Source organism: Phascolarctos cinereus, unplaced genomic scaffold (genome assembly GCF_003287225.1).
Source record: "Phascolarctos cinereus isolate Bilbo 61053 unplaced genomic scaffold, phaCin_HiC Scaffold_1;HRSCAF=81, whole genome shotgun sequence".
Lineage (NCBI taxonomy): Eukaryota > Metazoa > Chordata > Mammalia > Diprotodontia > Phascolarctidae > Phascolarctos > Phascolarctos cinereus.
The window spans coordinates 56,055,224-56,070,693 of NW_027555514.1; the positions used below are offsets into that span (position 1 = coordinate 56,055,224).

The 15,470-nt window shown below is 39.3% G+C and overlaps 1 protein-coding gene across 9 annotated transcripts in view; it reads left to right on the forward strand.

Moving 5' to 3' along the window:
• Positions 1-15,470, forward strand: part of CACNB2 (calcium voltage-gated channel auxiliary subunit beta 2) — a 395,023-nt gene that overhangs the window by 375,916 nt on the left and 3,637 nt on the right. For all 9 annotated transcript variants that reach the window (XM_020966891.2, XM_020966894.2, XM_020966893.2 and 6 more), the window contains 4 exons: positions 2,678-2,787; positions 13,350-13,501; positions 14,051-14,146; positions 15,166-15,351. In XM_020966891.2, the coding sequence (XP_020822550.1) occupies positions 2,678-2,787; positions 13,350-13,501; positions 14,051-14,146; positions 15,166-15,351 (544 nt within the window). The remainder of the gene's footprint in view (positions 1-2,677; positions 2,788-13,349; positions 13,502-14,050; positions 14,147-15,165; positions 15,352-15,470) is intronic.

Consider the following 15,470-nt stretch of genomic DNA (forward strand, 5'->3'; position numbering starts at 1 on the left):
ACAAGTGAGTCAGTACCTGCCTGGGAGGACCTTACTTAATGAAGAACACAGCACGTACACATATGAGTATAATCAGAATATACATATACATACATATGTGTATGTATAAAATGGAGACAAGGTAATTTTGAGAGGAAGAGATCTTTAACATCAGTAAAGTTTTCATGGGGAAGGTGACACAAGGAATGAAAGAAATTCCAAGAGATGAAAGTGAGAAAGGAGTGCATTCCAGGCATGGAGAAGAAATGTCTAAGGGTTGGTGAGAAAATGCATGTGGAAGTGGCAGTGTCAAGAAGTTTTCCAATTTCTGTGACTAATTTCACTGTGACTAATGAGTCTTAAGGGTATGAGACAAGGTGTGACCAATACTGGAAAGGTAAATCTGCAGTACAGTGTCATCTGGGTGCAATTATGTGTCAGGGAACACCAGAAAATAGGAGAATGCTGAAGTGAGATGATGTTTCTTAATGAATAGAATAGGAGATGGCAGAGACCGCAATAGATGAGTCAGATGGCTCTGGAGAGGGACATGGGAGTTTGGAGTCGTTTTTGGTGTGGTCCATAAGGAAAAGAGAATTGGTGGTAAGGGTTAGAGAGGAGGGTCTGTCTCTTCAGTAGGCCAAGATTCAGTGTCACAGGAATGAGGAACAGGTGAAAGTTTGCTAATCATTGGGGAATGCATCCAGGAAGAGTAACAGGCATTGGAAAGAGTTCCATTGATGAAAATAGGTGAGAAAGATGTTCTTCCTATGATCCCTCCTCATGAGTCCCCAGTCTTAATACACCACTTATTTCCAAGCCTAATACAATTTTTTCACTATATGTGTTTCACTTTTTAAATCTTTAGATGTTTAAGCTAGAGGAGAGTGTATCAAGATATGAATTCTTTACTCTTTGGCATCATGCCTCAGGTGGTTTATTTAAAAATGGATCTACCATAATTCTTATATGTAAAAAGAGCTTTTAAGAAATACCACCTTGCAGAAAGGAGATATTAGAAGAATAAAACAGGCAAACCTGCTCTAATAGGCAAAACTAACATCTGTGACTAACTAAATCCCCCAGTCTAGTGATTGTGAAGATTTCAATGATCTACAGTGAAATCTTTGGAATATGTATTGAAGTGTAAGAATGTGCACAGTAACCCAGATTCCTCCTGGCCGTGTGTGAGGAGGTGATTTTGAAAGTCAACAAACCAGGGAAATAGATGCTACTCTATTAATGCAGGCTAGCTTTGAGTATACTTAGTTGGAAGGATGGTGGCGATGCCCCAAAGGAGTGACTGCTGGCATTTCTGAGGCAACATGAAGCAGCATGTCCCAAGTCTGCTGCCCAGAGAGTCCCTTGGCTATGTGCTCTCTCCAAAGCAGAGGCTCAGGGCCCAAGAGGGGAAATTATCTGCAAGCAGTACTATAATCTCCCTCTGGAGTGTTTCTGAGAGGGCGTGATACAGGTTGCACAGGATGACAAAGCATGACTGGGTTGTGAGCTGTATCTTTGAAAGGAGTTATCCACATTGATCAGAGCACAAATACAGTGGCATAGCAAAGAATAGTTTAAGCCCTGAGAACAATGGTAATTATGAAATTCCTTTGTCTGTAGCCTTTGTCCATTCAGCAGAATCCACTCAGATACTGAGTATTAAGCCCACCACGCTGGTACAGGCCCTCATTACCTCATGCATTGATTATGACAATAGCCTACTGGTAGATCTGTCTGCCTCAAGTCTCTGTCCACCCTAGTCCATCTTCCCTTTGGACATTAAAGTGATGTTCCTAAAGTACAAGACCAACCATGCCACACCCTACTCAGTAAACTCCAATGGCTTCCTATCACCTCTAGAATCAAATACAAAACACTTTATGTGGTATTCATAGCCCTTCATAACTTGGAGAACTCCTACCTTTCTGGTCTTCTTATACCTTACTCTCTGTCACATACTCCAGTCCAGTGACACTGACCTCCTTACTCTTCCACAAACAAGACACTGCATCTCTTGGCTCTAGCCATTTTCTCTGGCTGTGCCCCTTGTCTTCTCTGCCTACTGGCTTCCCTGAAGTCCCAACTAAAATCTTATCTTCTACAGGCAGCCTTTCCCAACCCCTCTTAATTCAAGTGCCTTCCCTCTTTATATCCTATTTGTCCTATATATATATATATATATATATATATATATATATATATATATATATATATATATATATATGTATGTATATAGCTTGATTGTACGTATTGGTTTCCTTGTCATTTCCCCCATTAGTTTGTGAGTTTCTTGAGGTCAGGGACTGAGTTTTGCCTTTGTGTATCTCTAGCACTTAACAATGCCTAGCATATAGTAGTTGCTTAATAAATATTTATTGATTGACTGTGTACCCTTTTGTGTACTATTGTAAGACATCTTTAAAGCCTTTATTTGTAGCATGAAAAGTCAGTTTATGTAATGAGACATGTCCTGCAAGTGTTAACAAATTTCCTGGGCCCAGGGTCCAGAGATCTAAAGTTCCAAATGATCCAAGCTGTGATGATGTTTTTCAGTTGAGCTTGTCATGCATTCTCCCCTTTGTGTATTACATGTCACATGCTCAGTTACCTGAATTAATTTTAACTGTCCTTTTTTTTTTCCCCACTCACTTTCCAGAAGCCTGAGTCTAATGATTTTTTTTGTCTTTTTGCACAGGATATCTATCACAAGGGTCACAGCTGACATCTCGCTTGCCAAGCGCTCAGTATTAAACAATCCTAGCAAGCATGCGATAATAGAACGCTCCAACACAAGGTCAAGCTTAGGTAAGTTTGTACAACCCTGATAAACCTTTTCTCTTCAAACAAGAATGTCAAACACTCTTCAGTTTGATGATGGCAAAGATCTACCTAAATCATGCCAGTTGTCCTAGGACTCACGTGTTACCAGGAGACAGAGAGGCAGACATGGTGGTTTCTTCTTATAAAAATCCTCCATTTTGAATTTAATGTAAAAATTTAGGTTTCTTTAGCAATCTGAATTTGACAGAGTGCTTTCCTTCTATAAACTCTACGAGGTGGTGGCTCAAATATTATCATCCCTAATTTACAGATGAGGAAGCTGAGACATTTAGTGACTTACCCAGAAATTCACACTAGGAAGTCTGTGAGGGGTAAGTCATGTCTGTTAAGTACCCACCCAGTTTGGAAATGGACTATACCTCTCATTTTCTCAGAGAGCATGACCAAGTCCTCAGCCCATCAAAAGATTTCCTTCCATGTATGGAGATATCCAGTTACTGAACAATGACATTGGGTCCTCACTTAATAAATCCATCAGTGTTAAGTGGGATGGGATGGTTTTGACCCCATCCTTATACTCTCCCCCCAGTTTAAATCTACTAGAGTGTGTTTGGAAATTCCATAGTCCCAGATCTTGGACCACTCTTTTGTGAACTGGGAAAGCTCCACATTATTTTTTTTTTTAATGCTTTCCCCACTGTCTTGTACTAAAGAGTCTCAGGAAAAGTCTTCCTGGTACAGTTTCTAATTATGATAATAGCATTCTTCTGTACTTTCAAATACTTAGTGATACAATTTAACAAACCAATACCATTTGACAAAGTTCCTCATAGGTTAATGTCTGGCTTGTTGCTTACAACAAAAAAAAGTGCCTTCCCCAACCCAAAAAGAATAAAGAAAAAAGAAAAGCAATTCTCTGTTCTCAAAGAGAAAGCATGGGCCTTTAGAGAGTTCCCTGAGCATGTAGGGATCTCTCTGCTAGGGTTACAAAACTGGGATTGATGGGAAGTCACCCCCTCACCCTACCAAACTAATTTGATTGGATGCTTTGGTAGCAACACTAGTCAATTGGCTGCAGAAGAGCTGAGTTTTTTGTTCTCTCCCTCTCCCACAAAGGGACCCTTCTACTCTGGTCTCATTTGGGGAACTAAATACTATAATAATATCAGCACTGTCTGAGATTAATCACTTACTAACTTATAAAACAAAGAAAATCAAACTTCCTTTCTCAGAAGGAAAAGCCTCTGCCCACAGAGATTCCAAAGCACATCAAGCTCTCGTTACAGGGATTAGGAACCTGGATTCACCTGGAAGTTCTCACCTCACCTCACCCATAAGTGAAAAAACACTCTCAGTGAAAACTCTTCCATGATTCTCTCAATACAAAGACATCCAAATGAGGTCTGGACAAAATTTGTACATGTCCCTCTCTATACTGCACACATCAAAATGTCTCCAAGGGACCATGTTTCATGTGTTTGGAGGTCCAAGAAAATTTCCCCTAGGTCCCTATACTAAAAGGCACCCCAAAATTTTCCCAATGGATTCCTGTGATTTCAAGGGAAATCCAGATGGAGTTTCAGACTTTCACCTCGCTAGGAGAAGTAGATTAACTTAAAGAAGACATACTTAGAATGGCCCTCAAAGAGTTATGGGGCTCCCAGGAAAGGTTGATTTCTTGACGTTTATAGGCCAGCAGGCAAACTTTATCTGATAAATCTGCAATATTTAGGATTTCACAGTAAGATAAGCAGTCTACATCTGCTTAAAATCTGAAGAAAAATATGAACATTTATCAGCTAGGACTCAGCATTTTAGGAATACAAAATCCATACTTCTCATATTAGCAGCAATACTTGTACTGGGCAGTACTGTAGATATTTATATATAAATATTCAACAAACGAAAGTCACTATCAAAAACTGGTCTGACTTTTAAGGAAACACCAAAAACAAGCAAACAAACAAATACCCTACCTAACAATTGAAGTTTAAACAAAACAGAGGAAGTATACTAATTTTTCTCTAATATATCCTAAAACTAATAAGTCAACAGGAGGCTTAGGTAGAAAATCTCTCTGGTGGGTCCCTGCAAATGTAGAGGACCCAATGTTTATCCCAGATGAGGCCCGTATCCCAACTTTTATTTACCTTTACATTCCCTAATATTGGACATACTTTCTCACTAAATCCCAGTCAGTTTTGTTTAAATAAAAGATTTTATAATGAAATTGAGTCAAGAGTTTAATTAATTGGTACAATAGGGGAAAAAATGCTGTACTCAGAGTTAGGATCTTTAAAGATAATTTTGATCCTGCCTCATCCTACCTATGTGACTTTGGGGGAGTCACCCACAACTCTGGGTCTCAGCTTTCTCATCCACAAAACAAAGAGGCTGGACTTGATGATCTCTAAGTGAAGCCTTCTATTTTAGATTCTAGATGGCTGAATCCTGGTAATTATTTTTTAATCTTTTCATCTCCAGCACTTAGTGGGTGCCACCTTGCACATAGTAGGTGTTCAGTAGATAATTCAATTGCATCAACATCTTTAACTTTGACTTCATCAACACAGTACTTTATCCAGTGAGGTGGTTTACCCAGATAAATTCTCCAGCTAGAGTGTTGATAGCAACATAATGCAGCTGACAGTTGTGCTCGCTTCACAGATATTATTTTAAAACTGTTCTTGGCACCAAATTAGGAATAGTATTACTAAAAGGAGCATTTTAATGAATCGTTGGCATGTTGTCTGTCATATAAAAAGAAAGGGTGGACCAAGATAAAGGGATAAGCACAAGGGGTCACAGAATATAGAACTGGAAGGGACCTAAGAAATTAGAGTGGAAATGCCTTATTTTACAGTTGAGGAAATTGAACCCCAGAGAGGTTAGGTGATTGTCCCAAGGCCACACAAGTAATAAGTAGCCGAGTCAAGATTTGAACTCATGTCCTGTGATTCCAGTGCTATTGTCCTTTCCACTACACCCACCCGCAGCCAAAGAGCCGGGGAGGATTTTGTTTTGGGAAGCAGGAGCAGGGAGAAGTTTAATGAAACCAAACTAGATAAAAATACCATAAGGGGAGTGCGAAGATATATAATATAATGGAACAAAAGAGCATCTGTCCACTCATCCACTTTCTCAAAAACATTAGTGTTACATACCTGAGCCATAATGAATATCCTGTCCCCAAATTAGTCAAATTTTATGAAGATAAATGGGTCACAAGTCCTTAATTTCTTCTCAGCCACCACTTCTCTCTATGTTGAACCTATGAATGATAAGACTTATATAAAGGAAGGATTCCACCAAAGTTTTCAAAATAATCCATTCTCGGTAGTCTCTGTATACAGTAGATCTTTTGCATATTTCTGGACTAATTTGACAGGTGAATCATACCTGGATTGTTAGTAAATGTATTTCATATTTGGTAGTTCATAAACTAGTACCATGAAGTAACATGGTATGATAATGCTGGAATTAGAGTCAAAAAGACTGAGTTCAAAGCCTGTCTCAGATGCTTACTAGCTTTATGACCCTAGGTAAGTCATCTAACCTCTCTTGAGCTCAGTTTGTGAAGTGAGAGAGTTGGACACAATGATAGTTAAGGTCCTTCCAACTCCAAATCAAGACACTTTTGGCTAAACACAGGTTTGTAATGCACCTGTGATTTTATCAGTGTAAAAAACTTCTCACAAGGAGCTTTCTTTACTAAGACAGATTGGCACCTGCTCAGTAATTTATAGATTTGGAAAATTACTTGTCACACACACACACACACACACACACACACACACACACACACACACACACAATGTGAGAATGTGTCAGAGAAGGGACTTAAATCCAAGTCTTCACTCCTCCAACAGCTGTCTACCTAGGATTCCACACCACTTCTCCATACAATATACTATAATACTATACTTTAAATTCTCCATCAGTAGCCCAAGAAATGTGGCTTTGTAAATTATTTTCAGAATTATACCACCTCTTGTAAGAGAATATAGTCCTGAATTGATAAAGTTTAGAATTTAAGCTTAAAAAAGTTAATAGCAACTAGCACTTTTTGAATTCCCATATATATACATATATATCTGAAAGCAAAAGTATAATGAATCGATAAAGTATAACTAGTTTGTATTTGTTATTAAATATCTATTTTAGTTGCTTTGAGTGAATTCATTTAGGACTTAGTATGTTAATACATAGAATTTATTTAGTATGTAATAACTTGGTATTAACTTAAAAAATGTGAATTTACATCATACATACTGACCTCTCACAGGTTTAAACTACTTTTTTTAAAAAAAAGAAGTTAAAATTGTTAAGACATGGTAACATGAGTGAGGTGCATTGGGTTATGCCTTCCTGAGAAGATGAGACTTCATCTCTTGAGACAGTATTTATGTCCTTTGGATTTGGTTTTTGGATGCAAGGGCCACATATTAAAAGAGAAAAATGATCAGTGCTTAGTCAGGGATGGCGGGCATATAACACTGATAAAAAATGTATTTACTTGGAGTCATGCATATCCAATCAAAAGGATGTTAAACTAAAAAGAAAACCAGGGAAAGAAAACTGCCTGTTTATGTTTACCCAGCTGGATGGATGGATGAATGAGTGAATGAATGAGTGAGTGAGTGAATAAATGAATGGAAAAGCATTTGTTAAGCATTTACCATATGCCAAGCTTTGTGCTAAGTGCTAGGGATAAAAAACAAAAAAAATTCCCTGCCCTCATTGAGCTTACCTTCTAATGGAAGGCAACAGCACATATAAGGCACCAGGGTCCAGGAAAGATTATTTTGGTCTGAGCAGTTTCAGGGATGGTGAATTGAACAGTAGGACAGTCAGTTGATGCATGCTTTCCAGAAGCAATGGTAGTGTTGATCTGATTACTGACAGTGTTGATCTGATTACACTCCTCAGAGGAGGATGTGGAAAGATCAGAAATGGGAGAGCAGAGCGAGGATGGCAGGTAAAGTGTGACCCCAGGGAGTTCAGAACTCTAATTCTTAACTCCTTTCAGGCACATCTTTGAAGATCCAGTTTGGAGGGCATTTTGCTACAGAGAAGCTACAATGTAGGAAGTAGATCAATTGAGATACCCGGAAGTTCATAGGAGAGAAAAAAATCCCAAGAAAAGAGCACATAGTTTTTTTTTTTTTAAAAAAGGTATTTTCACAAATGCACAAGATATCAGCAAAATATCATCAATAAATAAGATGAGCTCACGGTCCTAAAACTAGGGAGCAAATTTGACCTCACAGGTCAAATGAGATTTGGTAGCATGAGATTGATGAATAGAATAAGCATCTGGATTAGTGTGTCTTATTTTTAAAATGGGATAGGTAGAAGAAGGTTGGATGATATTATAACAGGAAGATATACTCAGATGTCAGGAACAAGTAGGGGAAGCATAATGGAGAGCATTTGAATGAAGCAAACTGTAGCCAAAAAACAGAAGCGGTTTTCCCGTCAGAGTATACTTCAGGCCACCCAGACAAAAAGAGGAACTTAGCAGTTTGGGAAATAGACCACAAGCCAAGCACAGAGTTATGAGTAAATAAAGGGAGATTTCAATTATCCAGGCATCTATACCAGCTCTCCTGTTGCTAAAAGCACAGCCAGCTAATTTTGACTTGCGTTAGTAACAGATCTTTCACAAGACTTTTCACAAGGAACCAACGAGGGAAAATTCTGTTTTGGAGCTGGTTCTCACCCTCAGAGAGCAATAGATTGGAAATAATGCTTGTTAAAGGGAAATAACAATTACATCCTAGAGTTAGCTACGATAAGTTAGAGTTGGCAAAGATAAGTCCTAGATTTAGTAAAGATAAGTCTGACAAGAACTCTAGATTTTTGGAAAGCATATTTCAAAGGGTTTAGCGAAAGGTGAGGTAGGATCCCATGATTTAAAATTCTGCTGGGGAAATCAGCATAACAGGGATGGAAAACTCTCAAGAATGAAATTCTGACAGCACACACAAAAATAAATTCAAGGAAGATAAAGGGGAGTGGGAATTAAAAAAAACAACAACAACAGATAATTGCACTGGGAGCTTACCAACCAACTTAGATTTTTAAAATACATGCACAGAAAGTGGGAACGGGGAGGTAACACTCTAAAAGAGGAGGCAATGTGTGCACATTACAGGCATATACAAAAGACATACAAAGCACATACAAGGTAACATGGGGGAAGGGGTAGGGAGAGCTACCATTGGTAAACCAGGTAAAGTTTCATGCTGAAGGTGGCGTTTGAGCTTATTTGACTCTTAAAGGTAACAAGAGATTCCAAGACTTGTAGGAGAAGAATTGTTCCAGGACAAAGGGATAGACGGTCATTGCTAAACCATGGAAATGGGAGATAGACCAGTTTGGCTAGTTTATAGAGTCTATGGAATAATATGTAATAAGGTGGGAAAGGTAGGATGGGGCCAGATTGTGAAGAGCTTTAAATGCCAAACAGAGACGTTTATATAGGATCCTAGAGACAATAGGGAACTGCTTTGGTTTATTGAATAGAAGGGTGACGTGGTTAGTCCTGCACTTTAGGAAAACCACTTTGGTGGCTGTATGGAAGATGGTTTGGGGCAGAGAGACTTGAGGCAGAGGAACCATTCAGGAGGCTATTGGAATAATCCAGGTAAGAGGTGATAGGGACTGAACTATGATGCTAATCATGTCAGTGAAGAGGAGATAGACATGAGAAATGTGTTGCCATGGCAACTGAGTGTATAAGTGGGATGCATGAGACTGGAGAGTCAGGGATAGTACAAGATTGCAAACCTGGGTGATTGGAAGAATGGCAGTGCCCTCAAAACAAATAGGGACATTTAGATGAAGGTTGGGTTTAGGGGGAGAGAGAATTTCTGGAGATGTTGAGTTTGAGGTCCATGTGGGACATCTATTTCAGAATGTAGACTGTTGAAAAATTCAAGATTAGAATTCAGGAAGGAGATAAGGGTAAGATAAAATAGAGCTGGAGTTACCTGCAGAGATAAGTAAACCCTAGAAAGCTGATAAGTTTATTAATACTTTTATTACTCTGTATTACTTCTTAATGCTGTAAGCACAGCCAGAACCCAGAGCTATGTCTCTCATTCTCTTCATATCTTTGTACCTTGGTCCACTACACCTAGATGCTGTCAAGTTAACTAGATTCTCTATATTGTTTCTGAACCATTCTGTATTTCTGGGAAATTCCTTCATAAACTAGTCAGTTTATCTTCATTTTTATCTCAGAGAAGAATTGGGTTGGTTTGTTTTGGGGGGGGGGGTTTGTTTGAGTTGAGTACTCTTTTCTTTCTAGTTCAGTCATTTTTCAGTTGTGTCTGACTCTTTGTGACCCCATTTGGAGTTTTCTTGGCAAAGATACAGGAGTGTTTCACCACTTGAGCTCATTTTACACATGAGGAAACTGAGACAAACAGGGTTAAGTGACTTGCCCAGGGTCACACAGCCAGTAAGTGTCTGAGGCCAGATTTGAATTCAGGAAGATGAGTCTTCCTGACTCCAGGACCAGAACTCTGTGCATTATGCTGCCACCTAGCTGCTCCCTCTTCTTCCTAGAAGAGTAGAAAAGAGAAGAATCACAGGGCTGAAGTCATTTTATTGAAGAGTGATCCTGACTTGAACACTTATTGTACATTTGTGCCAAGTGCTGTGTGGAATACAAAGATAAGTATTATCCCTCTCCTCAAGGAAATGACTTGCTTCATCCTTCAAGGCGAGGTGGGCCCTTCTGTGAGACAGAAGTTGGCTTTGGAGGCTTTTTAGTTTTTAGACTGAGAAATTGATGCCAAAAATCTTTGACATCTCTTTTACTGAATTAATCTTTTTTTAAAAAAAAACAATGTATTGAGCCAAAGGAAGATTCTTGGTGTTAACATGTTTCTCTGACTACAAACTACCTGTGCTTACAGCATTTTTTCTCTCTGGAAAATGTTGGTCAAGTTCTTCTTCGCCCAATAAATAAATCAATAGGCACTCAATCACCAGGCATTTATTAGGCACTTACTATGGAAGACACAAAGAAAAGGCAAAATCAGTCCCAGTCCTCAAGGATCTGATATTCTAATGGGACAGACATATACCACATTAATGTAAATAGGCAAGTATAAGATACATACAGAGGAGATAGGAGATAACCTGAGAGGTGAGGGCACTAGCAGCTGGTAGGACTAGGAAAGGCGTCCTGCTGGTGTCTCTTGAGAGGGGAAAACATCCATTTCTAAAAGGCAGGGGTAAGAAGGCAGAACAGGTTTAAAGACACTAACCTTTGATGGCTTGGAACTCTTATGGGGTCATCCCCAAATAAGCTCACCTCTTTGCATCAAAAATAGTATTTTGGGGTTGTGTGCGTGCACGTGTGTGTGTGTGTGTGTGTGTGTGTGTGTGTGTGTGTGTGTGTGTGAACTCTAGTTATTTTTAAGGTGGATATTGACATACACAATTGATTAAATGTATTATTTGGCTTTTAATTCAGGTCAGATAAATATTGCTGCAAGTCCCAAAGCAAAGAAGTAGATAAAATATGAACCTTAAAGTACTTCCATACTCCTTTAAAAGATTTTATCAACATCATTACATCAATATGAGTGCTTGTTCTCCTAAAGCACATTGTAAAGCCTGCATGCCTTAATAGTAGAGGGGTTCTAACCAGGTATCTGGGAACTTTTTTTTTTTGTATTTTGATGACTATTTAAATATAATGGATTTTCTTTGTAATCCTATATATTTTATGCATTTAAAAGCATTATTCTGAGAAGGGGTCCATAGGTTTTACCACACTGCAAAAGAGATCTATGACACAAAGTTAAAAATTCCTACCTTAGTAGATGTTAGGGTTTTGTTTTGTTTTTTAATTACCCGTCTTTTGTCCAAGGTTCTGGTGAAGAACCTCTAAATAATACTGTATGGTCACTGGATTTTAGATCTACAGGTAGAAGAGACCTCAGTGATCCTATTGATTGAGTCCAATCCCCTCACTTTACAGAAGAAAGTGACAGGATGGGGATGGGGGAAGTGACTTGCTCAATTAGCAGAGTCTGGATCCTTGGACAACCATCCAGTGAAATTTGTTCTAACTGAGCAGATTCTGTTTGAGCTTATGATGAATCACATAGACTTCACAATGACCAGGTCACTTACATGCTGGTGTTTAAAAAAACAGAAAGTTGAACTCATGATCCAGCTTGGAATGAAAGAGAATGCTCCATGGAACACAAATCCATTTTAAGAGAAGGATCTGGATAGGAGCTTTTAAAATGAATCAAAAACACCAAACCTTAGCCAAGAGTTGTTAAATAAAATAATAATGTCTTAGAGTGGTTTTTATAAGAATAATCACTATGTCACTTTGAATGGTAGGTCTCAAGAAGCTTTCACCTTATTTTATGCAAATAGCCACATTTAATAGTTATCCACATGTCCTTCTCCTCAGGCAGTAATTAACTTACCTTTTCTCATGTTGCTCTGAAATGGATACTAGTTAAGATTATCCTTAAGAAACTTTTGTCCCAGGGCTAAGCATGTGGGGCCGATTTAAAGATAATGTGTCTAATTATGGCTTCAAACTTTTGCCATATGTTGGTTAGTTTTGCTGAAGTGATTTTTTTTCCTCATTCTTTATTATGAAGACTGGCTCTCTGTAAAGGGGTATGGGGTGGGCTGTTGTGAAATGCAGATGATGCTTAAAAATGATAGTAAAAATTTACCTGAAAATGTTTTTAAAAAAATGTTTTTAACACAAGATAAAAATGAGGAAGCCTCTCTAGCTGTGGACATTAAAGCCTGTTTGCTGCATTCTAGGCTTTGATCAATTTATAGAGAATGGAAAGAGAACTAGACAAATTGACCCTTTTTTTTCTTGCAGACCAGCTTTTGGTTGTCAGCTTCTGGGAACTGGGCAGGTTGCATTTCTGTGGTTTTGCCTTTACTAAGGGCACGTGTTTTTGAAATGTGAAAGTTGTGAGCTCGCTCCTCTGGTCATGGAAACTATAAGCTCACTAGGTGTGCTGGGAGCAAAACCACTGTCATCAGCCTTCCATTTCTTTTGGGTCATGAGGGCTGCACTTTCATCCTAATCCTTATCACCTTCTAGATGATTTACCAGCACACATAACCAAAGGAGATGGGAAAATGCAAGTATTCTAGATGGTGGCTGTAGCCAAGGAGAAGTAGCCAGAAAAAAAAAAGTCTATCTCCAGTATTACTTTTCTATATTTTTATGAAATTATATCATCAGGTGAGAGCTTTCTAGTGAAAATATGAGTACAGAGAGAGAGAGGTAGGAAGTGCATTTCTTTTGGAAATCTGTTGGCCCTTTGAAGTCTACTTTTCCTCTCACAATCAGGCCTTTGTCTTTAAAGAACATTCTCTCAGATCTGCATGTGCTTTGGGGGAAATAGCTCCTTTCAAAGGAAACTTTTTCTCCACTATCATGTCTATAATTCCAGCATTTCACTGTCAGCCTCAATATACTCATCTGTGGCAAGAACAGCACAACAGTCACTTTATTTTAACATAATTTGGCCTAATAGGCTGCACCTGAAATAACTGAACCCTGCTTACTTTTACAGCTGAAGTTCAGAGCGAGATTGAAAGAATATTTGAGCTGGCAAGGACTTTGCAGTTGGTGGTACTGGATGCAGACACCATCAATCATCCAGCCCAGCTCAGTAAAACCTCTCTGGCTCCAATTATAGTCTATGTAAAGATTTCTTCTCCAAAGGTAAATAGGATTGCTGTTGTTTTTATTCTATAACTTGCATTTCCCTAGAATATGTTTTATGTTCCTATCTCCTAATGTAACAAGCTATTTTCTTTGAAGGTGAGGCCAATATTATAAAGAAACACATGGCTTCCATCAGATGTCAGTAACCATCGATGAATTGTGTACCTTTTTTATTCCACACTTCCGGCAAGAAAATGCCTAGAGCTATCATCTGAGGCAACAGATTTGAGATCAATACGAGCAAAACATCATTATCACTTTTGAGTCTTGAAAAATGATGAAACTCAGAGTGAATTTGGTGTCGGGCATGTGTTGTGAAGCCCCTGATTGAGATCTCTGCAAATATGCATACTTTTTACAACTGGAATTTCAACACTGCATTGAGATGGCAGTTCAGTCCCTTATAAGCAAAATGCTTTGCTTCTAAAGCACCTTGCTTCCCACTCCATCCTGCCCCAAAAGGATTATGGGAATTTTTAACTCTGTAGATTTCGCTCTCTCTGGAACCTCTTACCTTGAATCACCTTGTAATTGTGTTTCTTGCAGGTTTTGCAAAGGCTAATAAAATCTCGAGGAAAATCTCAAGCAAAACACCTCAATGTCCAGATGGTGGCAGCTGATAAACTGGCCCAGTGTCCACCAGTGAGTTATCACTTCTCTTCGGTGTATAAGACGAGACTTGATCAGGGCTTCAAAATTACAGGTTATAGATTTCCCCAGCATGGAAGTGAAATGTGGCCATTGACTCCAATGGCCCCTTACAAGTCCTACGAGGACCTGTACACAACATGGCTGGAGAAAGATCAAGCATCAGCACGCATGGATTGAGTGTTTGTTAAATGGCCGGCACTGTGCTAGGGACTGGAGATAGAAAGCAAAGCCAAAACAGTCCCTGCCCTCAGGGAACTTATATTCTAAAGGGGAAATGATATGTAAGTAAACAGAGACATATCAGGTATCTGTAGAGTAGATAGAAGGCAACCCGTGACTGGAAAGTATTGAAAGCATGGAAACTGTTAGAAGAGTTCAGGGAGAAAAGGGAAAAAAACCCAAACCACTGATGGAATGAGAAGACGACAGAATTTCTCTCTACTTGTAGGGTGTTGAGGGCCAGCCCTAAAGAATCCAATCTGGGTTGAAGATCCAGGACAGAGTTTGACTCTTGCCTGGTCTTGACCGTTAGGGCGCACATTCTTAGGAAGTTGGCTCTCCAATCTCCCGTGCCAGGGAAGTTCTTGGAACATTCCTTCCTGCTCTTTGAACCCTTAGATTTATATACCATTCCTCCGTTAAGGTGGCGCCAGGGAAGGTCTCGGAATATACCGCCCTATCTAGGAACCCTGATAACGAGGAAACATATGTTGTCAAGTATACAGAAGATGTGTGGGGAGTGTCTCACGGGAATGACTCTTTGAGGTTATATTAGGTTTTTCTATACATGCTGTAACCCTCAGATGAATAAATGGCTCAGTCTTCACTGACCCGCCTGGCCCATGTCTCTTCATTTCTCACTCTCCTGTGAGGTGCCCCACTTGGTTGCAGGCAACAGTAGGGCTCATAGGGTTTGGGTTTAGTTTGGTTTTGTTATTTTCCCTTATATCATAATGCTGGTCTGGCTGAAGTAGGATCCTAAATGTTTGTTTTTATTTTCCCCTCTACAGGAATTGTTTGATGTGATCCTGGATGAAAACCAGCTTGAAGATGCCTGTGAACACCTTGCTGACTACATGGAGGCTTACTGGAAGGCCACGCATCCTCCTAGCAGCAATCCCCCCAACCCTCTCCTTAGCCGTACACTAGCCACGGCATCTCTTCCTATCAGCTCCACCTCAGCCTCCAATTCACAGGTGGGAGATTTTCTTCTTCTTCTTCTTTGTGTCAACTTAATATTTGAGTCTGTTTCTTCATCTATAAGAGGGAGCAAAGGGTAGAGTAGATGACTTTTACGGTCGTTTTCTGCTTGAAA